General features: G+C 39.3%; 1 protein-coding gene across 1 annotated transcript in view; it reads right to left on the reverse strand.

Annotated features, from left to right (window-relative positions):
• The window catches only part of mmp15b (matrix metallopeptidase 15b), a 73,808-nt gene extending 61,969 nt beyond the window's left edge, over window positions 1-11,839 (reverse strand). Inside the window, exon 1 of the mRNA XM_038274826.1 lies at window positions 11,192-11,839. Coding sequence (XP_038130754.1) covers window positions 11,192-11,308 — 117 coding nt within the window. The 5' untranslated portion in view covers window positions 11,309-11,839. The remainder of the gene's footprint in view (window positions 1-11,191) is intronic.
• Window positions 11,840-24,729: the final 12,890 nt, after the last annotated feature.

Below are 24,729 nucleotides of genomic sequence, written 5' to 3' on the forward strand. Positions count from 1 at the left end.
GTTTACACCACTTCTCATCAGCAAGAGGGGGGGAATGGGATTTTCCTCTGTTAATTTCAGTTAGGTTTTTGTGTGTTTCCCCCTTTGTATCTTCTATGTGGCCTGATCAGCCAGTATTTAAGTTTTCCCTTTGTCTCATGTAGCAGGTCTGTTTGTTTCAGTAGGTCTTTTGTTAGCCTGAGTTAAATTCTGTTACTTTGACCTCTTTTATGGGCCCAACTTTGTGATTTGTTTTTTGTTGACCCAAGTTCTTTGTTTTGGGTTCAATAAAAAGAAGACTTTTTGGATCTAAACCTGTGCCCGATCTTCCTTTGACTGCTCAGACCATCACAATTGGTGTCAGAAGTGGGATTTTTGCAGTCAGAGGTACAGGTTTATTTTTTCTTTTTTGATTAGTCCTTCCCCTGTTATCAAGCCATGCACAGACAAGGAAGGAGTGCCAAAGGATCCAAAGGAGATCCTCAAAACCAGCCTGTTGGAATGGAGGAGCAAGTTGGAGAAGAAAGTGGAGCCTCTGGAGGGGTGGAAAGTAATGAGGGTAAGGAGCCAACAATATCTGAAGTAATTTCCATTCTTCGTGCTCATATGGGCCAGCAGGAAGCCCAGGAAGCAAGACGAAGGGAGGAGTTTGATCGGCAGGAACAGCGCTTCAGAGCACTACAACACCAATTTCAGCTATTACAGGTGGAAGTGCAAGCTCGTACCACCCCTGCTCCTGAGCCTCAAATGGATGAATCACAATCAGATGCAGGTGATGATGATGATGATGATGATCCTCCACATGGCAGTAATGAGCTAAGGGATGCTCCCTCAGGTCAGTTTCACTTTCATGAACCCAGACTTGAAAAACTGACAGATGAGGATGATATTGAACATTTCCTGACAACATTTGAACGCATGGCTCTAGTTTGCCGGTGGAAAAGAGCGGATTGGGTTTTCCATCTGATTCCACTACTCACTGGTAAAGCAAGAGGTGCGTATGTTCATATGGATATGGATGACTCTCTGGATTATGATAAAGTTAAAGAAGCTGTTCTTCAAAAGTATGACATCAATCCTGAGACATACAGATTGAGATTTCGATCACTGGAAGTAAAACCAGATGAGAATCCAAAAGAACTGTATGCAAGACTGAAAGAGTTGTACGGAAAGTGGGTGATGCCAAAACAAAAAACTGTGCATGAGGTCAGTGAAATAATCATTTTGGAACAATACTTAAGAATGTTGTCTCCTGAGTTGCAGATATGGATTAAAGAACATAACCCAAAGTCTGCTGCAGAAGCTGCGCAGTTAGCTGATGTGTTTGTGGCCGCACGGAGAAAGGGACAACCATGGAGTCAAACAGCATGGAAAAGGAGGGAGGTTTCAAAGCCTGTTCCCCACTACCAAAAGGCAGGGGTGAGTAAAACTCTAAAGACCCAGCCATTGAATGCACCATCAAGAGCCCCAACCAAGACAGTAATCTGTTATCTGTGTGGGATGGAAGGGCACACAAAACCAATGTGCCCGCAAAACTCTACAAATATAACACAAATGTGTTTTGTGCCCAGAAAAAGTGTGGACTCTAAAGTGCCGTTTGGCTTGAGGACGACCTCAATTGAAGTTGAGGGTAAGCAATTAAAGGCCCTCATTGATTCAGGAAGTACACAAACCCTGGTGCACAGAGACTTTGTTCCAGCAAATAAAGTTAATGTGGAAACAATCCCTGTCCGCTGTGTTCACGGACATGAGTTATTATATCCAACAGCAGAGCTGTATATTAAAGTACAAGGCCAACTCTACCTTTTAAATATTGGTGTGGCTGAAAACTTGCCATTTCCAGTAGTGTTGGGTCAAGATCTGCCGGTGTTGTGTGATTTATTGAACTCTAACAATATGTGCAATGCAGTATTAACCAGATCTCAGGCTAGTAAGAGGGAGGAGTTTCTGCAACCACTCTGTGCCTTACCTTTTTATGATGCGGACCTGGAGACCACGCCCGGGAAGTCTCGCAAGTCCCGCAGACAGCGACGGCAAGAGAAATTTCAACACTCTGTTGTAGAACTATCTTCTAGCTCTAAGCCTGAGTTACCTTTGGGGTTTAAAATCCCTGCTAACATAATCGAAATGCAACATAGTGATCCAGCTCTAACACCTTTATTTCAGAAAGCAGAGGGAAACCAACAACCTGAACAAGGTTCAAAGAAGCTGGAGGAATTTTTTTTGAAAGATGGCATCCTGTACCGTCAACAGGGGTCAGTGTTGCAGTTGGTGGTTCCCAGACCAGTCCAGAAGGTGGTGCTGTCCTTAGGACATTCCATTCCATGGGCTGGCCATCTTGGAAAGCACAAGACAATGGCCCGCATCAGAAAATATTTTTACTGGCCTGGAATACAATCTGACGTGGCTCTCTTCTGCAAAGGCTGCCCTCAGTGCCAAAAGTCTTCTCTAAAAATCCCCTCCAGACCTCCTCTTCAGTCATTACCAATCATCAACACGCCATTTGAACGGCTGGGAATGGACATTGTTGGTCCCCTGGAAAAAAGTAAATCAGGCAATCGTTATATGCTTGTGATTCTGGATTATGCTACAAAATATCCAGAGGTGTTTCCTTTGAAATCAATAAAAGCTAAAGCAGTTGCCTTCTGTCTCATACAGCTCTTCTCACGAGTGGGGTTTCCTGCTGAGATTCTTACTGACTGTGGAACTAACTTTCTGTCCACTCTGTTGAAGCAGGTGTACCAACTCCTCGGCATTAGGAGCCTGAAGACCACTCCATACCATCCTCAGACAGATGGCCTTACAGAGCGCTTCAATCAGACTTTGAAACAGATGTTAAGAAAGTTTGTCAATGAAACCGGTACAGACTGGGACCAGTGGCTGCCTTACCTTCTCTTTGCATATCGAGAAGTGCCACAGGCCTCCACTGGTTTTTCACCATTTGAATTGCTATATGGTTATGATGTACGAGGTCCTCTATCTCTCCTAAGGGAGACATGGGAAGGTGACAAAGAAAGCTCTCAAGCTGTAAATGTTGTCTCTTATGTTGTCCAGATGCGGGAACGGCTGGAAAGGATGACTGCATTGGCCCAAGCTCACAAGGAGGAAGCACAGAAACATCAGAAAAACTGGTATGACCAGTCAGCTCGCCACAGGTCCTTCAGGCCTGGCCAGAAAGTGCTGGTGCTCCTTCCAAGTGCTGACAGTAAGCTGCTGGCAAAATGGCAAGGCCCGTATGAAATCCAGAGCAGACTGGGACAAACAACCTACAAGATTGCCATTCCAGATCAGCCCCGCTCCACCAGAGTACTTCATGTCAACCTGCTTAAAGAATGGGTGGAGAGACCAAAGGCAGATGTTTTTCTTATTCAGGAGGTTCTAGAGGAGGAGGAAGAGGATACTCAATATCTGCCAAAACCCTCACCTCAGTTTCTAGACCTGAATCACCTCTCTGAGGAAAAGCAAGCTCAGGTGAGAGATCTTTGTAAACCAAACATGTTCCAGGGAAATCCTGGTAAAACAGAACTTGTCCAACATGACATTGTATTAAAAAATGGAGCCTCTGTGAGAAGACTGAGTTACAGAATACCTGAGCGCCTGTTGGTTTCCCTAAAAGAAGAAGTCAACCTGATGCTGTCACTTGGAATTATTGAACCATCAAGGAGTGAGTGGTGCCACCCAGTGGTTCTGGTGCCAAAGAAGGACGGCAGCATACGTTTCTGCATTGATTTCAGGTATCTGAATGGAATAACACATTTTGATTCATATCCAACTCCCCGCATTGATGACATGGTTGAGCGGCTTGGGAAAGCCAGATATTTAACAACCATAGATCTCTGCAAGGGTTATTGGCAGGTACCCCTGACGGAACGCTCAAAAGAACTGACTGCTTTCCGGACCCCCAGGGGGCCTGTTCCAGTTTAAAGTCATGCCATTCGGATTACATGGTGCCCCGGCAACATTCCAGAGACTGATGGATCAGGTACTGTCTGACATGTCTAATTTTGCTGCGGCCTATCTTGATGACATAGTCATTTTCAGTTCTACCTGGGAAGACCACCTGAAACACCTGGAGAGGGTGTTGGAGCGCCTCCAATCTGCGGGGTTGACTATTAATCCAGCCAAGTGTGCAATTGCCAAGGCTGAAACTGAGTACCTTGGGTTCGTGATCGGAAATGGAGTGATAAAGCCTCAAATAAATAAAATTGCAGCTATAGAGTCTTGTCCTCTGCCTGAGACTAGAAAGCAGTTAAGATCCTTTTTGGGTATGGCAGGATTCTACCATCGTTTTATCCCTCATTTCTCAGCCAGGGCCGCTCTACTAACAGACCTCACTGGTTCCCGAAGCCCCCATAAGATCATCTGGACGGAGGAGGCCAAGACGGCTTTCCAGGATCTGCGACAATCTCTCAGTAAGAGTCCAGTCCTGCACAGCCCTGATTTTGAAGGAAATTTTATTCTTCAGACTGATGCCTCTGAGAGAGGTTTGGGTGCCGTTCTGTTACAGGGACCACCTGGAGATCGCCATCCAGTGGCTTTTATTAGCCGCAAACTCTTTCCAAGGGAAGTGCGATATTCAACCATTGAAAAAGAGGCACTGGCCATAAAATGGGCCCTGGATTCCTTCCGGTACTACCTTCTTGGGAGAGAGTTCAACTTAGAAACTGACCACAAAGCTCTGCAATGGATGGAGAAGATGAAAGATACAAATGGAAGGATTACACGCTGGTACCTTGCAATCCAGCCGTTTCGATTCACCATCCACCATATCCCTGGCAAGGACAACTGCATTGCGGATTGTCTCTCTCGCTGTCCCAGCAAGAGATTTGAAGAGGGGGAGTGTGTGATGGCTGCAACTACAGCCACCCAAATGTGGTAACATTCAATCACAACACACACTAAGTCAGAAAGTCTCATTTCATTTATATTGGGATTTCTTTACATTTAGGATTTAATTTACAGAATTTTTGTAAGTCATAACACTGTATTCTAGAAAAGTGCGCACATTTTAGTTTACACTTTTATGTTCTGCTTGATTTAATCTTTGTTTGTTTTTTTTGAGTCACCTCAGTGCTGGCTGCTCCAGTCCTTCAGGAGAACAGAGGTGGAGAAGGGGTGGAGCCAGCCCATTGAAGCTGCAAATTGGTTTACACCACTTCTCATCAGCAAGAGGGGGGAATGGGATTTTCCTCTGTTAATTTCAGTTAGGTTTTTGTGTGTTTCCCCCTTTGTATCTTCTATGTGGCCTGATCAGCCAGTATTTAAGTTTTCCCTTTGTCTCATGTAGCAGGTCTGTTTGTTTCAGTAGGTCTTTTGTTAGCCTGAGTTAAATTCTGTTACTTTGACCTCTTTTATGGGCCCAACTTTGTGATTTGTTTTTTGTTGACCCAAGTTCTTTGTTTTGGGTTCAATAAAAAGAAGACTTTTTGGATCTAAACCTGTGCCTGATCTTCCTTTGACTGCTCAGACCATCACACTGGAAAAATGGTTTACTGCTGTATAAGAGGACCCTTTGTAAAGCAAGAGCAGCATACTTCTCCTCATTAATAGAGGATAATAAGAATAATCCTAGATTTCTTTTTAATACAGTTGCCAAACTCACCCAGAGCCATAGCTCTGTTGTTTAGACTGCTTTGATCCAGTTGAACTCTCTGAATTAGCAAAATTATTGTCTTCATCTAAGCCTTCAACTTGTATGTTAGATCCAGTTCCAACCAGGTTATTTAAGGAGGTATTCCCTTTGATCTCCTCCTCCATTTTAGATGTGATTAATCTATCTCTGTTACAGGGATATGTACCTAAAGCTTTTAAGGTTGCTGTAATTAAACCTCTGCTTAAGAAACCGTCTCTTGACCCAGATGACTTGGTCAATTATAGACCTATATCCAATCTTCCTTTCTTATCCAAAATTCTTGAGAAAGTAGTTGCCAAACAAGTTTGCGATCACTTACACCATAATGAACTTTTTGAAGAGTTTCAGTCTGGCTTTAGAGCTCATCATAGCACTGAAACAGCTCTGGTGAAAGTCACTAATGATATTCTCATGGCCTCAGATAATGGACTTGTATCTGTGCTCGTCCTGTTGGATCTTAGTGCTGCATTTGATACAGTTGACCATAATATTCTTTTAGAAAGACTTGAATATTTTGTTGGAATTAAAGGAACAGCACTAGACTGGTTTAAATCTTATCTATCTGATCGAATTCAGTTTGTTCATGTTAATGATAGATCTTCAACACGCTCAAAGGTTACCTGTGGAGTACCACAGGGATCAGTGCTAGGACCAATTCTCTTTACTTTATACATGCTCCCAATTGGTAGAATTATTAGACAGCATGGGATTAATTTCCACTGTTATGCTGATGATACCCAGCTATATCTGTCTATAAATCCAGATGAAGCTAACCCATTACATAGATTACAGGCATGTCTTGAAGACATAAAAACCTGGATGACTCTTAACTTTCTGCTTCTGAATGCAGATAAAACAGAAGTTATAGTCTTTGGACCAGAGTCTCTGAAAAAGAAACTGATTAGCCAGTCACTTCATTTGGATGGGATTAAACTGATTTCAGATAATAAAGTAAAAAATCTTGGTGTTATTTTTGATCAGGACCTGTCATTTAAATCCCATATCAAAGAGGTTTCTAGAATTTCCTTCTTTCATCTGAGGAACATTGCAAAAATTAGAAATATCCTGTCCAGGGGTGATGCTGAGAAACTAGTCAATGCATTTGTTACTTCAAGGCTGGACTATTGTAATTCTTTACTATCAGGAAGTCCACAAACTGTAGTTAAAAGCCTTCAGCTGATCCAAAATGCTGCAGCCAGGGTTCTGATGAAAATTAAAAAGAGAGATCATATCTCGCCTATCCTGGCTTCTCTTCATTGGCTTCCTGTTAAATCAAGAATAGAATTTAAAATCCTCCTTCTCACATATAAAGCCTTAAATGGCCAAGCACCATATTATATCAGAGATCTGATTGTTCCTTATGTTCCTAACAGAGCACTTCGCTCTCAATCTGCAGGTTTACTAGTGGTTCCTAGAATTTCTAAAAGTAGAATGGGAGGCAGATCTTTTAGTTATCAGGCTCCTCTCCTGTGGAACCAACTACCAGTTTTAGTCCGTGAGGCAGACACCCTGTCTACTTTTAAGGCTAGGCTTAAAACTTTCCTTTTTGATAAAGCTTATAGTTAGGGTGGCTCAGGTTATCCTGAGCTATCTCTATAGTTATGCTGCTATAGGCTTAGACTTTTGGAGGACATAGGGACCCCCATTTCATCATTCTGCTTCATTCTCTCTCTGTTCTCCTATTCTGCAGAATCTGTTAGTTCAATCTCTAACCTTCTGCTCTCTCTGCTTTTCCTCAGAGTAGCTTTGCCTCGTCTGTTCCTGTTTGGCTGTGACGTCATCCTGGAAAGAAACATCAGCTGTGCTGCTTCCATCAACACCCTTGTTTATAGATGTTGGAGATCGGCCTGTTTTCCAGTGTGGTCCTGTTTCTCTGGCCGTGACTGAGTGGATGTGCTCTCTTCGTCCTCTGGCATGGGAGCTGCCTTGGAGCTCGTCTGCCTGGCTGTGTGTTTCCTGGACGGGGCCGCCTTTTACAGCTGCTTTTTGTATCTCTGTTTCTGTCTCCTTGAACCCCAGTCGGCCTCAGCAGATGGCCGCTCACACTGAGCCTGGTTCTGCTGGAGGTTTCTTCCTGTTAAAAGGGAGTTTTTCCTCTCCACTGTCGCTACAAGCATGCTTAGTGTGGGGGATTGTATTTGAGTCAATGAGTCAATGCAATCAACTGGTTTTCCTTAGATAGAAAACTTTGTATCAATTTGACTGTATGATCTGGTTGAACTGTAAAGTGCCTTGAGATGACATGTGTTGTGAATTTGGCGCTATATAAATAAACTGAACTGAACTGAACTGAACTGAACTTAATTCCCGCACATTCTCATCAGCCTCAATGTGAGAAAGTGTGCCTTTGCAGCAGGCCTGGCCCCCTCAGTGACTGGGGCATCAGGTTGTCAGTCTGGTTCAAAACATGGCTTTAAAACAGCGCTGTGGAGAAACGCCTTAAGCTCAGACCAGACTACGGCCGTTAGCACAGTGGGGCTGAAGGTGAAGAAGCCTCCATCAATAAAAACAGCTTCTTCTCTTAGGTTCAAACTAGCAGCATAGTTTGCACAGTTTTCCACCATTTTTTGTTCCAACCGTGCTTCAATCCCATAAAAATGTCTCTTTGTTTTACTCAACTTTTCACCTGCTTCTTGCTCTTTGGATTATCTTCATCTGTCACCGGTCCTTTAACCCAGCGGTCCCCAACCTTTTTTGCACCACGGACCACCATATGTCAGACAATATTTTCACGGGGTGGGGGGGGGGGGGTGATAAATACGATTATGTAAAATGATATGACTGGCATAAAATCAAACACAAACAGCATAAAAATAAAACAACAAGCCGGTCCCATCTAGGCGTAATCGGAGAAAATGACAGACGAAGTGTGCTCCTGATGTCCAGTCTGCTCCGTAGCTTTGTTTTGGTCGCTGTGACCGCAGCGACCCGCTTCACAAAGAAAGGATGTTATAGATAGGATGAGTCTTGAACTGAATTAACCTGTGTCAAGAGGGACAGATGCACCGACTGATGTGATTGGAGAGAATACCGCAATTTTTTATATTTTTCAATATAAAACATCACTCAAGACTCTGATCTTTGGTAAATTTTATATATATATATATATATATATATATATATATATATATATATATATATATATATACTTTTTTCTGTGCGCCCCGGTACCAAATGACGGACCGCGGGCCAGTGGTTGGGGACTGCTGCTTTAACCCATACTGGTTATCATTTAACACCGACAGGTTCACCCATATTAGTTATCCATTAATCCATAATAATCATCAATTAACCTATTCTAATCATAAGTTAACACATACTAGTTATCCATTAACCAATACCAGTCCTTAATTAACCCATATTAGTAATCAATTAACCCACATCAGTTATCCATTAATCCATACTAATCACAAATTAACCATAATTGTTATTAATTAACCCAGACAGGTTATCATTTACCCTTATTAGTTATCCATTAACCCATAATAGTTATCAATTAACCCATACCAGTCATCAATTAGCCCATATTAATTATCAGTGAACCCATAGCAGTCATCAGTCAAGCCATACTAGTTACTATTAACCCGAACTAGGCATCGATTCACCCAAACTAGTAAACAATTAACCCATATAAGTTATGATATAATCAGTTATCCATTAACCCATCCTGGTCACCAGTTCAATATACAACTTATCAGTTAACTAATACATGTCATCAATCATTCAATACTAGTTATTGATTAACCCATACTACTTATCAATTAACCCATATCAAATATCAATTAACCCATACTAGTTATTAGTTATCACTACTTCTTAACCAATATCAGTAATGCATTAACCCATAATAGTTATCCATTAATCCATACCAGTTATCCATCAGCCATCCATTAACCCATGCTGGTTATTAACCAATATCAGTTATCATTAAACCCATAGTAGTTATAAGTACACCCATACTAGTTATCAGTTAACCCATATCAAATATCAATTAACCTATACTACTTATTAGTTATTACTAGTTCTTAACCAATATCAGTAATGCATTAACCCATAATAGTTATCAATAAACCCAACAATAGTTATCCATTAATCCATACCAGTTACCCATCAGCCATCTATTAACCCATACTGGTTATTAACTAACATCCGTTATCAATAAACCCATATCAGTTATCCATTTACCCATACTAGTTATTAGCTATTACTAGTTCTTATCCAATATCAGTAATGCGCTAACCCATAATAGTTATCAATAAACCCATAGCAGTCATCAATTAGCCCATACTAGGTATCAGTGAACCCATACTAGTAATCAGTCAAGCAATACTAGTTACTAGGGTTGTCACGACACTAAACTTTCTAACTCGATACCGATACTAAGTAAAATATTCGATACTTGATGCCCTTTTCGATACCACAAGAATAAAAACAAAGACTCTTAAATTCAACAGAAATATTTTCATTGCTAAAAAAAAATACAAGAAATAAATAAAAAACAATAAGAATAATATTTTGAGGTTGTATGCTGTGCACAATATAAAGCAAGCTTGATAAAAAACTTACAAAATTAAAATTAAGTGTTCCTTCCTTGGCTATGTTTTGCAGACATAACAATGACACTGCCAAACCAGTTAAACAAAAATAATTCTCAGCAGCTGCACCAGTTACAAAAAGAAGTCTGAAACTGAAAAATGCAGAGAATTATTCAATCACACAGTGTTCAGAAAGTGCATTTTCCACTATTCTGCACTTTAGATGGCTGTATCGATACTTTTGAAAATGAGTATTGTATCCGGATACAACGTTTCAGTATCGATAGTTTTTTGAGTATCGATACTTTTGACAACCCTACTAGTTACCATTAACTCGAACTAGGCATCGATTCACTCAAACTAGTAAACAGTTAACCCATATCAGTTATGATTTAATCAGTTATCCATTAACCCATCCTGGTCACCAGTTCACCATACGACTTATCAGTTAACCAATACATGTCATCAATCATTCAATACTAATTATTCATTAACTTATACTAGTTATCAGTTAACCCATATCAAATATCAATTAACCCATACTAGTTATTAGTTATTACTGGTTATTAACCAATATCAAGTTATCATTAAACCCATAGTAGTTATAGGTACACCCCTACTAGTTATCAGTTAATCCATATCAATTATTCAGGACTCATTTTGGCTACTAGTAGTAGTAAAAGTAGTAACATTCTAAATAATAGTCATGTTTTTCTGGCTGGGTCAGTCATTCTCTACAAAGCAGATTCATGTTTTAGTTCTAGTCAAAGTCCAGGCACAGAAAATAAAGTTATCAGAATGTTCTCCTGCAGATGTTATCAGGTGTGATCTAACTCATCTGACAGGGTTCATGTTCAGAAAACTGTGAAACGAACCACCCTTTAGGACATCCATACATGTTTTAAAGTTATTGTTCATAGCTCAGACTGAATTCCTCTTTTCTCACGTTGATGTTCCTGCAGGAAACTTTATCAGCTCATTGTTTCAGGTCGCCTGTACTGTTGTTTCTCCTCACGCTACAGAAGGGAGGATCAGTGGCTCTTACCTCGGCGTTGAAATCTCTTTCATCCTCCGCCCCACGCGCTGCAGCGCACAGCCACAGCGCGAGCAGGGTCCGTCTCCAGAGCAACCAGAGGCAGCTGTCTTGTGAGGAGGCGGCCATAGTCCGGGCGGGTTTCTAGAAAGATAAGCGATGTATCTGTTGGGCTCAGTGTCAGAGTGGAGGTTGTTTTTATTTCCTTTCCTCTGTCCTTAGTGTCCTGTCCTCTGTCTCTATCCTGAGAGGTAGCGCAGTCGTGGGTCTGGACAGCTGCACCTTCTCTGCTGTTATCTGTAAAAGGACACGAGCACGTGAGCCCGTCCCATTTAAGCCACTTCAAAGTGACCGCTTGGGTCGTGTTTTAGTTCTCTTTCATCCTCAAACTCCCCCAGCCACAAACAGAAATCAGCTGATATGATCCAGTAACCTCGTGATCATCGAGTGCAGCCGAACTGAAGTTATTTGGATAAAGTTCAAACTGACCGCTGCGCTCATCGGTTCCTTCGGTTTAATAAATTAATTATCTATTTAATTTATCGCGGTTCGCGAAAAAAAAAAAAAAGTTGGAAGCTTTCCCGGTTCTCTAACTCTGTTCGGTTTTCCCTTCTCCTCCTGGACAGTCCGCTGTCACCCTGCCGGCGCCGGTGGGACAATGAGGCGCGCGGCGCACCGAGTGAGGGAAGGAGGGAGATATTTTGATGACGTTTTCTAGATTTTCAAAATAAAAGAGTGGCGGATTGAGTGGTTAGCTGCGTTAAAGGAATAGTACACCCAAAACATGATTAGCCTTCATTTTCTACTCACCCCCATGCTGAACAACACTCTGGAGTACTTTTTTGATATCTCAAATGCATCTGGAGATCTGGGAGGCTTCTTGCTGTCTGCTGACATTCAAATAATGGAGGTCTATGGTGACCGAGAGAGAAGGGTCCATAAAAGTCCACAAAAAACGTGTCAATATTCCTCCATACTGCTCGTCCAATGTATTCCAAGTTTCCTGAGTGGGTAGCATCCAGAATTTACTCGAAACGAAGTCATTTAGAATGTTTTTAGAGCATAAACAGTAGTGTATAGGATTTCCTGAAAGCGCACACATGCGCGCTCACGACGCTACGGAAGCCGGCAGACCAAACCAGCGCATTCAGCTCGGCAAAGAACTCATGCTCTTCCTCAACACTGAAGTCCTCAGACATTTTTCTTTCGTTGGTTCTTTCTTTGCACAGGTAAACAGCACATTTTTTCTTCTATGCTTGCATTATTGGCAGAGCAGACGCTGAATGCGCACTTTCATCTGGTTTGGTCTGCCGGCTTCCGTAGCGTCGTGAGCGCGCATGTGCGCGCTTTCAGGAAATCCTATACACTACTGTTTATGCTCTAAAAACATTCTAAATGACTTCGTTTCGAGTAAATTCTGGATGCTACCCACTCAGGACACTTGGAATACATTGGACGAGCAGTATGGAGGAATATTGACACGTTTTTTGTGGACTTTTATGGACCTTTCTGTCTCGGTCACCATAGACCTCCATTATTTGAATGTCAGCAGACAGCAAGAAGCCACCCAGATCTCCAGATGCATTTGAGATATCAAAAAAGTACTCCAGAGTGTTGTTCAGCATGGGGGTGAGGAGAAAATGAAGGCTAATCATGTTTTGGGTGTACTATTCCTTTAAGTCTAAAACAAAGGCTGCGTCCTTTGAAGGACACACATATATGTATATATATATATATATATAAATATATATATATATATATATATATATATATATATATATATATATATATATATATATATATATATATATATATATATATATATAATGTTCTCTAGTAATATTTATTATATATCTGTACATCTTAAAATCTAATGTAAATAGTTAAGTGATGAAACAGATAATGTAACACACCGACAACAATAACTTTTATAAACAATTTAATAATTTAATTTTACTATAATAGCAACACAGAACCTGAACTTGAAAAATGAATGTCTGTCCACCATCCTCTCCAATAAATTAAATAATCTGTCCATCCTTTCCCGCCTCCCTCTGCCATCTGATATCCTCCCTGATTAAATCCACCAACTCGTCACTCCTTCTTCTCTTCCTCCTTTCCCTCCCATCCTCATTTTCCTCCTCATCGTCGCCCTGATACTGCTCAGCCTCTGCAGCACCTGGCCCTGCTGTGTCCTCAGGGATGGAGGCAATTAGGACAGGTGGGGCAACAGAGGGCCTCTGTCCTAATACCTCATCCATGAGGACAAACTAGGGTCAGGTGGCAGCAGTAGGCTTCCAACTGACCCCCTGCCCTGTCCCTGGATCTTTGCATTCCTAAAGTAGAGGAAAGCAATTTGTGTCAACAGATGCAATTGTCTGTAGTGTTTCTTTAAAGCTAGAAAAAAGGAGTGTTTCATGAACTGGATGGATTGATGAAATTCTACAGAAAAAGAGACGACTTTGGAATGGAAACTTGGAGATGACTTTTTTCAAGCTTACTCAAAGTGTAAATTAACCTGAATATAAAATATGTAAGATGTCATTTCCCTAAACATACACACACACACACACATATACAAATATATATATATATATATATATATATATATATATATATATATATATATATATATATATGTGTGTGTGTGTGTGTGTGTGTGTGTGTGTGTGTGTGTGTGTGTGTGTGTGTGTATATGTATATCTATGTGTGTGTGTATTTCATTACATTATCCAAATCTGAACACACTTTGTATTTTTTCTTCAAGTTGTCCCACTTTTTTTTTACCCTCCAGACCATTTTTTTTTTTTGCAGGATTGTTCTAAACAAGAGAAATGAGAAGAGATAAACAATCAAGGATCACTTCTATAACAAATATAAGATTTACAAAAAGTGGCATCTGAGCATCATTTGATGTGATCAAAAGATTATATTTGTATGTCGGTGTTTGAACAGGACTTCTTTTAACTTGTGTGACTTTTACATAGAAATGCAACATGTAGATGGAATTCTGCCTCAACTCTTCCCTCCATCTGAGTGCAGCAGTATTTTTGGCCCCGATGATAAGGTGGTAATTATATCCACTCCTCTGTCTGCTCCCTGCTTCCTGGAACCAAATGACATGTAAATCATATTTCTGTTATGTCAAAAGGCAAAATGACAGTTCTGTATAATTACGCCAGTATTGTTCTTCAAGTGAATTATACTTTAAACCTTATTATACTGTACTGTAAATCAACTATACGTTATTGAGTATTCAAGCAAAATTTTTGCAGTATTAACAGCCCAGTACAGCTGGACTAATGTTATTTCTTCAGCTGCATTAAGTTTGTTCTAATCCTTTGTAATAAACTGTATGAGAATAAAACGATCCGATGTGTGAGGGATATCAGCACAGTGAAGATGTATGTTAAAATCAAAATTTATGACATTTGTATGAAGGCTTTTAATGTTGATGAGCATCTCGTATCAACAGGTTAGCTCTGAGCTTTAGCTTTAGCTGATCCCACCCCTGGTGGCTCCGTTACCGTCATGTATTTTAATAGATGTTCAGTAAAAAAAAAAAAAAAAAACTACTTACATTTAAACGTGTACTCAGGATTACTGCCGCCGCTGCTGCTGCTGCTTTTCATTGTGCGTAACTTGAAGAAAATCCAACTTTTTTCTCTCTCTCTCCTTCTTCTACTACAAAAAAAAGCGCGCAAAGCACCTGGGGAAATCTAGTGGGAGGCGAGGCCACTAAGGATGGTAGCGGTGCATCCTCAGAATTCGGGGAAAAGGAGGACGCATTTGAAGGCTGCATTTTAAGCATCCTCAGAATTTTTGCCAAATGGGACGGCCTCCGCGCAGCATTGTGATGTAACCTTGAAATGCATCCTTCGAAGGACGCAGCCTGCGCATTGAGACGCAGCGGTTGTCACTATCCGATCCATCCTGCAAGCACAAAAACACTAGATTTATGTTCAATTCCAAAGCCGAAAAAGTTAGCCACCGGAAGTAGCGCAGGATCCCATTTCCGATGCAGATCGGTCAGAGACGACTGATCAAAGAAAGGATTTTAAGGCATTTATTTTCTCAAGAAATACATTGTTAACCTTTAACACATTATATTTTAGTAAGTTGACTATTTTTGGGGAGGGAAAACGTCATTCAGGTATTTTTAACAAAATGAAATCGAGGACGACCCGAAAGTATATCTGTAGAGCGAATCGTGTTTCTGGGACGGATCGGTAGTGACTAAAGGTTGGCGATACTGGGAATTTTCAATCAATAAGATACCATGTAAATCAGGGTCAGTATCGCTGATATCGATACCATACCGATACTTTTTAACATCTAAGCTTGATGTATCATGGAACTTTCGATCTTTCAGTGATTTTATTTAATATTACAATTGAATAATAATAGTATTAATAATGTAATGCTAATATAGTTAATAATTGACCACTTTTATTATTTTTTCAATCCTTATGTGATTTTGTTTGTATTGTGTGTACTTGCCCTTTGCTTTAATTCTATAAAGTTCCACAATGTGGGATAATTAAAGGATTAGCTACTGTTAGCACACTTAAATAACACGTTCTAATGGGATAAATGTAATGGGTTCTTTCAAGGTCTTAATTATACTTTCTGGGTAGGCTGCAGTAACATATGCAGAGATGGCAAAAGTACTCACTTTCCGTACTTAAGTAAAAGTACAGATACTTGTGTTAAAAAATACTCTGGTAAAAATGGAAGTACTGATTAAACTTCTTTACTCAAGTAAAAGTAACAAAGTACAGGCTTGTAAATTTACTTAAAGTATAAAAGTAAAAGTAGAAACCACTTTTTTCATGCCGTTGCCTACATTTTAAATGGATGTCTGCCAATAGGACTAGATCTCCGTTGTGTTCATTTTCAACCATCTGGTCGTCCATACTACTATGCTAACGCCACCGCCACCAAGCTGCAATGATTTGCCACGAATGAATTCCGCCGAATCTGTCGATTCATCTTGCAGTGGTGCGTCAAATGCAACGTAGATTCCCATCCAATTAGATTGAATTTGGTATTGATGACGTGAAAAATAATAACGGTAACTCTTTTGAAATGATTTAAAACTAAAGTAACGAGCCAATTTTTTAAAATGTAAGGAGTAGAAGGGACAGATATTTGTGTAAAAATGTAAGGAGTAGAAGTAAAAAGTCGCCATAAAAATAAGTAGTAAAGTAAAGTAAAAATATCAGAAAAATCTACTTGAGTACAGTAACAAAGTATTTGTACTTCGTTACTTCCCATCTCTGAACATATGACATATAACTTTGAAAGTTAAAGGTATATAATGTTATTTTTCCAGGTGGATCATCAAAATAAATGGTAGTAATACTGGTGGTGAGTCTAACCCTTAATATGAAGTGCTGCTGAAGGTGATCACTCTTGGATATTTTCTGGAGGTCTGAAACACCTGTCAATCATGTCTGACTGAGGGTCTCTCGGGCAATGAGAATATTTTTTCTCCGTTTCCGAACCTCGATGTTTTCTAGCTCATGATTTTTCATGTACTTTTTAGACTGCATTTAACCAGCTTTTTACAAATCATACAGCTTGCAGTTGTTTAAGGGGAGGATCTAGGATCCGTTCCCCTCCATAACATGGGATTAAATTAATTCACCTGCAAGTCTTTAACTGTGCTTATTCCTCTCTTCATCAACAACAAACTCTGTGGATTTAGGGTCGTTTAAACAATATTTGCCAAAGTTATGAAGGGGGAATCAGTGGAGGAGTTTAAGTATCTTGGGGTCTAGTTCATGAATGAGGGGAAGATGGAGCGGGAGATCGGCAGGTGGATTGATGCGGCATCTGCTGTGATTTGGGCCCTGTACCAGTCTGTGGTTGTGAAGAGAGAGCTGAGCCAAAAAGCAAAGCTCTCGATTTACCGGTCGATCTACGTTCCTACCCTCATCTATGGTCAGGAGCTTTGGGTCATGACTGAAACAATGAGATCCTGGATACAAGCGGCTGGAATGAGTTTTCTCCGTAGTGTGTCTGGGCTCTCCCTTAGAGATAGTGTGAGGAGCTCAGTCATCCAGGGAGGACTCAGAGTAGAGCCGCTGCTCCTCCACGTCGAGAGGAGCCAGTTGAGGTGGCTCGGGCATCGGATTAGGATGCCTCCTGGAGGAGGCCCAGGGAGAGACCAAGGACACGCTGGAGGGACTATGTTTCACGGCTGGACCAAGTGGATGGATGGATGGATGGATGGATGGATGGATGGATGGATGGATGGATGGATGGATGGATGGATGGATGGATGGATGGAGCCATCTGATATAATCAATTCCCCCACAAGATGGGAAAAACTAAACAAATCCTGTGAATTTTGAAATGTTCATTATTTTTCTATGTTTGAAACATTTATTATTTTATATTTTGAAATCCAAAATAGTTAAAATAAATCTGACTGTTGGTTTGATGATCTTTATAAAATTTATTTTCAATTCAAAATGTCTGCAGTAGCATTGCACCAGAGATTTGGTTTGAACTTTTCTTGGAATATTTGTAAATTGTTAGATAAACATTTAAATAGAAAATACATTTCATAAAGATCATCAAAGGGGAACAGATTATATCAGGTGGATAAAATATATGATTCCCTTCTCACAACTCTAGCAAATAATGATTAAACGTCCCCAAATCCACAGAGTTTGTTGTTGATGAAGAGAAGAATAAACAAAGTTAAAGACTTGCAGGGGAATCAATTTAATCCCATGTTATGGAGGGGAATTGATTATTTCAGGCAGGTGAAATATTCATTCTCTCCTCTCCTCCTCCCATATCTTTGGGAAATAAAGAGCAACTGTTGGCAATTTCTCAAAAAATCATTATGTATATTATCATGTCGTATGCTAGGAATGTCCTTAATCCAGTAATTTTAGACTTAGATTTATTTGTCATTTTGTTTACAGTTTAAAACAAAAAGAAATTTCCTTTAGAACAGCTCTCTGGACAATTTCATTCTCTGAAGCCTTGTGCAGCCTTGAAAAATTGTAAAAAGTTGTAAAAAAAAAAAAAAAAAATATATATATATATATATATATATATATATATATATATATATATATATATATATATATATATATATATATATATATATATATATATATATATATATATATATATATATATATATATAAACAGTAATATAAACATATGACAGTAAATTTACAGTTCTAATAGTTTCCATCCTCTTATATCACCAACAAAAAACTCTACTGTGTTTGGTGACTGACTTTTATTTCTGTCAGGCTGAAGAGACAAAAGTTGGAAAAAGACAGATTCTCTTGGCGTTTAAAATAACAATACAAAACAGCTAAAAAAGGACCTCGATTATTTTTACAATTTTGTAAAGAACAGTATGGCTTTAATGCGCGCTCCCGACACAAGGGAACAGAATTCTATACAACACCGGGACTAAGAACGCCTGCTCGGTCAGTCAGAGCTTCACATCCCTGGGACATCAATCTAGACAGCGGCCCTGTTGGAATTCATGGGCTGCGGCCAGATTCGAAGGACGATTACGTCATAGCGCGGCGCGGTCTGGTCGGATTCCAAGACTCCTCGTTATGCGGCCTTAAAATGCGTCCTTCTTTTGCCCGATTTGAAGGACGGGTCCGATGTATCCTCGGTATCCTTAGTTTTCCCAGGATTCATTGCGAGTCCAAGCAAGCCATGATTTGCTCCGTGATCAGAGAAAAGGTTACTTGGCGCCGAACAGTGGTGAAAATTGGAAGTTCAGTTTAATATAATCCAGTCAGTGAATAGTTCCGTCTGATATGAATGAAAACACTTGTTTTAATGGTTAATGAGTCAGATATGTGGCGGTAATGTTTGATTTATTTAAAGGTTTTTATCTGTTACTGTGTAAATGGGTTTGGCTGTAATTTAAGGACAGATTCTAATATATCTGCAGGGTGGGGACTATAAATCTGATAGGAGTTTAATTTTTTATTGCTGTTTTGCACAATATACTTAACTATTTTTTTGTTGTTGAATATTATGGATTTTGCAGATATATTTTTATACATACATTGTTTAGATTTACTTATATATTTCTACCCCTTTTATAGAATAGAAAATCCCTTTATTATAACCCTGATATAATCCGTTTCCCCATAACATGGGGAAAAAAATAAACAAATCCTGTGAATTTTTACACTGTCATTATTTTTCATATATTATGTTTGAAAAATGTATTATTCTATATTTTTAAATCCAAAATTGTTAAAATAAATATGACTGTTGGTTTGATGATCTTTATTTAATGTATTTTAATTATCAATTCCGAATGTCTGCAGTCGCTTTGCTCCAGACATTTGGAAATGAGAAATCTTTTTGGATGGAAAGCGAAACATCTTCAAACTTGGAAAACAAAGTCCAGAGGGTTTGGTTTAAACTTTTTTTTTTTTTTTTTGGAATATTTATGAATTGTTAGATAAACATTTAAACAGAAAATATATTTCATATAGATCATCAAAAGGGGAACCGATATCAGGTGGCTAAAATATATGATTTCCCTCTCATTACTTTGGCAAATAATGATTAAATGTCACCAAATCCAGAGAATTTGTTGTTGATGAAGAGAGGAATAAACACAGTTAAAGACTTGCAGGGGAATTAATTTATTCCCGTGTTATGGAGGGGGAACAGATTGTCTCACTCAGCTGAAATAATCATTCTCTCCTCTCCTCCTCCCATATATTTGGGAAATAAAGAGCAACTGTTTCCAGATTCTCAAAAATTGTTATGTGTGATATCATGTAGTATAGATTTCCTAAATCCAGTAATCTTTCATATTTTATATTAGAAAGGGATTAACCAGAAAATCTGCTCTCTCATCTTTTCAGGAACTCTTAATATTTGTCTCCTGCTATCAGCCAGTTTCCATCATCTAATATCAGCAATGAAAAGTAATAAATATAATATAAGTAAATATAATATGATTATAAATATTCTAATATACTAAATACTCAATACTTGTTGGAAAACTGTGTTTGGTGACTGACTTTTATTTCTGTCAGGTTTAAGTGACAGAAGTTAGAAAAAGACGATTTTCTTGGCGTTTAAAATAACACAAAACAGAGTAAAAGCACCTCGTCTGTTTATTCATTTATTTTTCAATTTTGTAAACAACAGCTGCTTATAAAACTGGATGTTACAATCTTTACATGATTATAGGAGCTGTTTTTATCGATCCGAAGCACCGTGAAAATGATCCCAACCTCCATGTCCGCCTCTCTGGCTTCAATGCGCGCTCCCGACACAAGGGGGAACAGAATTTCATACAACACCGGGACTAAGAACGTCTGGAAGTCAGTCAGAGCTTCTTTTTTTTAAGTCAAAAACATTTTCATTAAAAAGATACTATCAGAGAGGATAGGAAGGGTGTACATGAACAGATAAAGATCAATTACAATAAAAGAAAAACAAAGAAGTAAAACAACTAGCAGGGGATTTATCTCAGCAAACATTTAAATCAAACATAGACAGAGCTATAGAAATAATAGAAACAAAAAGGTGAATCCACTTAAAAAGCAGATGTTTGGAGAAATCAAGTCTCAGTTTTTTGGCATGTTTGTCATTTTTTATCTTCTTAAGAGAAGAAAAAAGGATTTTAAAGTCATTAATAAAGCAATGAAAGGAAGGTTTAGCATTTCTCCATTCAGCACAGTGGATCTGATATTTACCCAACAGCAGGAGGATATTAATTGTATCAGAAACAGGCTGGGGAAGATGGTCCATATAAAAAATGACATCATTCAGTGCAAATGGGGGACATCATTTGTTTTCAAAGAAATCCAATCTTTCAACTCTTTCCAGAAGCGGTGTGTAGCGGGACAGAGGGAAAACAAATGTTCAACGGTTTCACTATTATTATTACAAAAGGAACATTAATCCACCTCAAAACCAAATATTTTTCTTAAAAATTCTGCCACAGGATACATTTTGTTTATAACTTTAAAATGTGTTTCTTTGACTTTAGGTAGAATAGGCCATTTAACACATTCTGAGAAAGCTTTATCGACTGTATCTGAACTAACAGGAAAATATCTCTTCCATCTAAATCTATCATAATCATGAAATTTTCTGGCTTTCAAAAAGCTGCTAATTAATTTATTATTGCATTTTTTATCCAGCAAATTGCATTGTGAAATCAACAGACTGGGCAATATTGGTGGGTAATTATTATATAATCTAGAGTTTTTTTTATCAATTGAATTAAAGGCAGTGGAATCGATTTACACAGTTTGTTATATTCTCTTATAGAACACTTAACATTATATATTTTTTAAAATCTGAATAATTTAAAATATCGCTGTTATCATCCAATAAATCAGTAACATAAATAATGTTTTTGTTAAACCATTCCTTTTTGCAGTTGTTGCTAAAAATAATTTTCCAATAATGCAAAATCTGCTTGTGGAACTTGGACAGCTTGATTGGAATCATGTTTATCTCAAAGTCACATTTTAGAATAAAGTCTAAACCTCCTAATTTATCAAACAATGATCTTGGAATGTTATCCCACATAGAATTCGGGTGCAGCATATAAGATTTGATCCAGTTAATTCTGAAGCTGCCAACCATTGATTCAGTATCTGGAGCTTTAATACCACCTTTATTATATTCTTTCACCAACTGAGATTTTTTTATGTAATGTATTTCCTCCATAAAAATTTAACTATTATTGTGTTTGCTTTACTTATGTTTTTAGAGGATATAAACAAGGAGTGGCAGGGATAAATCAGTTTGGAAATTCCTTCAGTTTTGGACAGAATAGTTCAGCCAAATATGGTAAGGTCTCTTGTTAACCAGTGACTAAGGCCTTTTTTCATCCAAAATACAATTTGAAATATTTGTATCTTCTCTTCTAATTAAGTTTTTTGATATTGTCAGTCCTAGGTATTTAACTTCAGTTACAACTTTGATAGAAGTAACTGAGGTATCAGGACTTGTATGAATAGGAAGTAGTTCACATTTTTTATATTAAGAGATAAACCAGACGCAACAGAGGATATGGAAATAGTACTTTAGGCTTTATCTATCATTGATTTATCTTTTAGAAAGATACAGGTATCACCTGCAAACTGGTTTATTCTAAATTCTCTATCAAAAATAGTGATACCTTGTATGTGATTGGAGTTTTTAACTAACAAAGCTAGCAGTTGTGTCGCTAAGATGAAAAGCTTTGGGGAAATGGGACAACCCTGTCTGATTCCACATGAAATCTCAAATCCAGGCATTAATCCCGGGTTTAGAGAGATCATGCTACTGATGTCAGATTAGAGCATTTTAACTATGCCACAAAATTTGCTTCTAAAACCAAGGAAGTGTAAAGTTTCAAGCAAAAAGGAATGTTCAAGTGAGTCAAAGGCTTTGAAAAAGTCTAAGAATAATATGTAGCTATTTGTAGGAATAAAGTCTCTATAATCTAACAGGTCAATAATTAGTCTAATACGGTTATGTATAACTCTACCTTTCACAAAGGCTGATTGACACTCATCCACTAATTTTGGTAATCCCTTATCCAATCTATTAGAGTAGATGTGAGCTAGCAATTTATAGTGGTTGCATAGTAGTGTTATTGGCCTATAATTATCTAATAACAATTTATCTTTATTGGGCTTTGGAATTAGCATTATACAGTAACACCTCTTTTTATTGTAGGGGACAGCTGACCAGATGAGATACGTTCAAGCAGGGCATTATAAAGCAGTAGTCTGATATCATTCCAAAAATGGATATAAAACTCTACTGTTAAGCCATCCAGTCTGGGCGATTTTCCTTTTGACATTTTTGTAATTGCTAAATCTAGCTCTTCAATTTTGAGATTGTTATCCATAAGTTGCTTAAAATGTCCATCAATTTTTTCCCTATATTTCCCAATTTTTTCAAAAAATATTTGACAATGTTCTACTGAAAATTTGGTTGTATATAGTTTTTCATAAACGTTTCTTATTTCCTCATTAACTTTTTCTTGGTTATCAATACTTATATTATCGTCAGTCAGAGCTTCACATCCCTGGGACGTCAGTTTGTGAAGCACCAGCTAGTTGTGACAACTTCTTCTGAACGGGAATGCTACAGGTAGCTTTAATGTGCATGCTGCCACCATCTGGTGAATTCTAGTACTGCACATTTTACTCAGATCATCTCAGAAGCGAGATCCGTGGCTCTGGGGGAAACATCCAGGGCTGTAGTCCAAGTAGCCACCCCCTAGATCTGCCACTGCTCTGGGTCCTTTCAAAACCAGATTCTCATCCTCTCTGGGTCTGTTCTGTGTCCATTAAGAACAGGAACCTCCTCATCTCTAGGTCTGTTCAGAATCAGCACCACTTCCTATCTGGGTCCATTCGGAACCAGAACTTCTTCCTCTCTGGGTCCCTTCAGAATTAGAACATCTTCCTCTCGGGGTCCTTTCAGAACCTGAACTACTTCCTCTCTGGGTCCGTTCAGTACCAGAACCTCCACATCTCTGGGTCCGTTCAGAACCAGAACCTCTTCCTCTCCTTGTCCATTCAGAACCATCTCCTCCTCTCTGGGTCCCTTCAGAATTAGAACATCTTCCTCTGTGGGTCCTTTCAGAGCCAGAACTACTTCCTCTCTGGGTCCGTTCAGTACCAGAACCTCCAGATCTCTGGGTCCGTTCAGAACCAGAACCTCTTCCTCTCCTTGTCCATTCAGAACCATCTCCTCCTCTCTGGGTCCCTTCAGAATTAGAACATCTTCCTCTGTGGGTCCTTTCAGAGCCAGAACTACTTCCTCTCTGGGTCCATACAGAACCATGTGTTCCTCTCTGGGTCCGTTCAAAACCAGAACCTCTTCCTCTCAGGGTTTGCTCAGAACCAGAACCTCCTCCTTTCTGGGTCCATTCAGAGCCAAAACGTCTGCCTCTCTGGGTCCATCCAGAACCAGAATCTCTTCCTCTCTAGGTGTGATCAGAACAAGCTGCGCCTCTCTGGGTCCGTTCAGAACTAGAACCACTTCCACCCTTGGTCCGTTCAGAACCAGAACTTCTTCCTCTCTGGGTCCATTCAGAACAAGAACTTCCTCCTCTCTGGTTCTGTTCAGAACCAGAACCTCTTCCTCTCCTTGTCCATTCAGAACCATCTCCTCCTCTCTGGGTCCCTTCAGAATTAGAACATCTTCCTCTGTGGGTCCTTTCAGAGCCAGAACTACTTCCTCTCTGGGTCCATATAGAACCATGTGTTCCTCTCTGGGTCCGTTCAAAACCAGAACCTCTTCCTCTCAGGGTTTGCTCAGAACCAGAACCTCCTCCTTTCTGGGTCCATTCAGAGCCAAAACGTCTGCCTCTCTGGGTCCATCCAGAACCAGAATCTCTTCCTCTCTAGGTGTGATCAGAACCAGCTGCGCCTCTCTGGGTCCGTTCAGAACTAGAACCACTTCCACCCTTGGTCCGTTCAGAACCAGAACTTCTTCCTCTCTGGGTCCATTCAGAACAAGAACTTCCTCCTCTCTGGTTCTGTTCAGAACCAGAACCTCTTCCTCTCCTTGTC

Source organism: Cyprinodon tularosa, unplaced genomic scaffold (genome assembly GCF_016077235.1).
Source record: "Cyprinodon tularosa strain WSP-4 unplaced genomic scaffold, ASM1607723v1 ctg931, whole genome shotgun sequence".
Classification (NCBI taxonomy): Eukaryota; Metazoa; Chordata; class Actinopteri; order Cyprinodontiformes; family Cyprinodontidae; genus Cyprinodon; species Cyprinodon tularosa.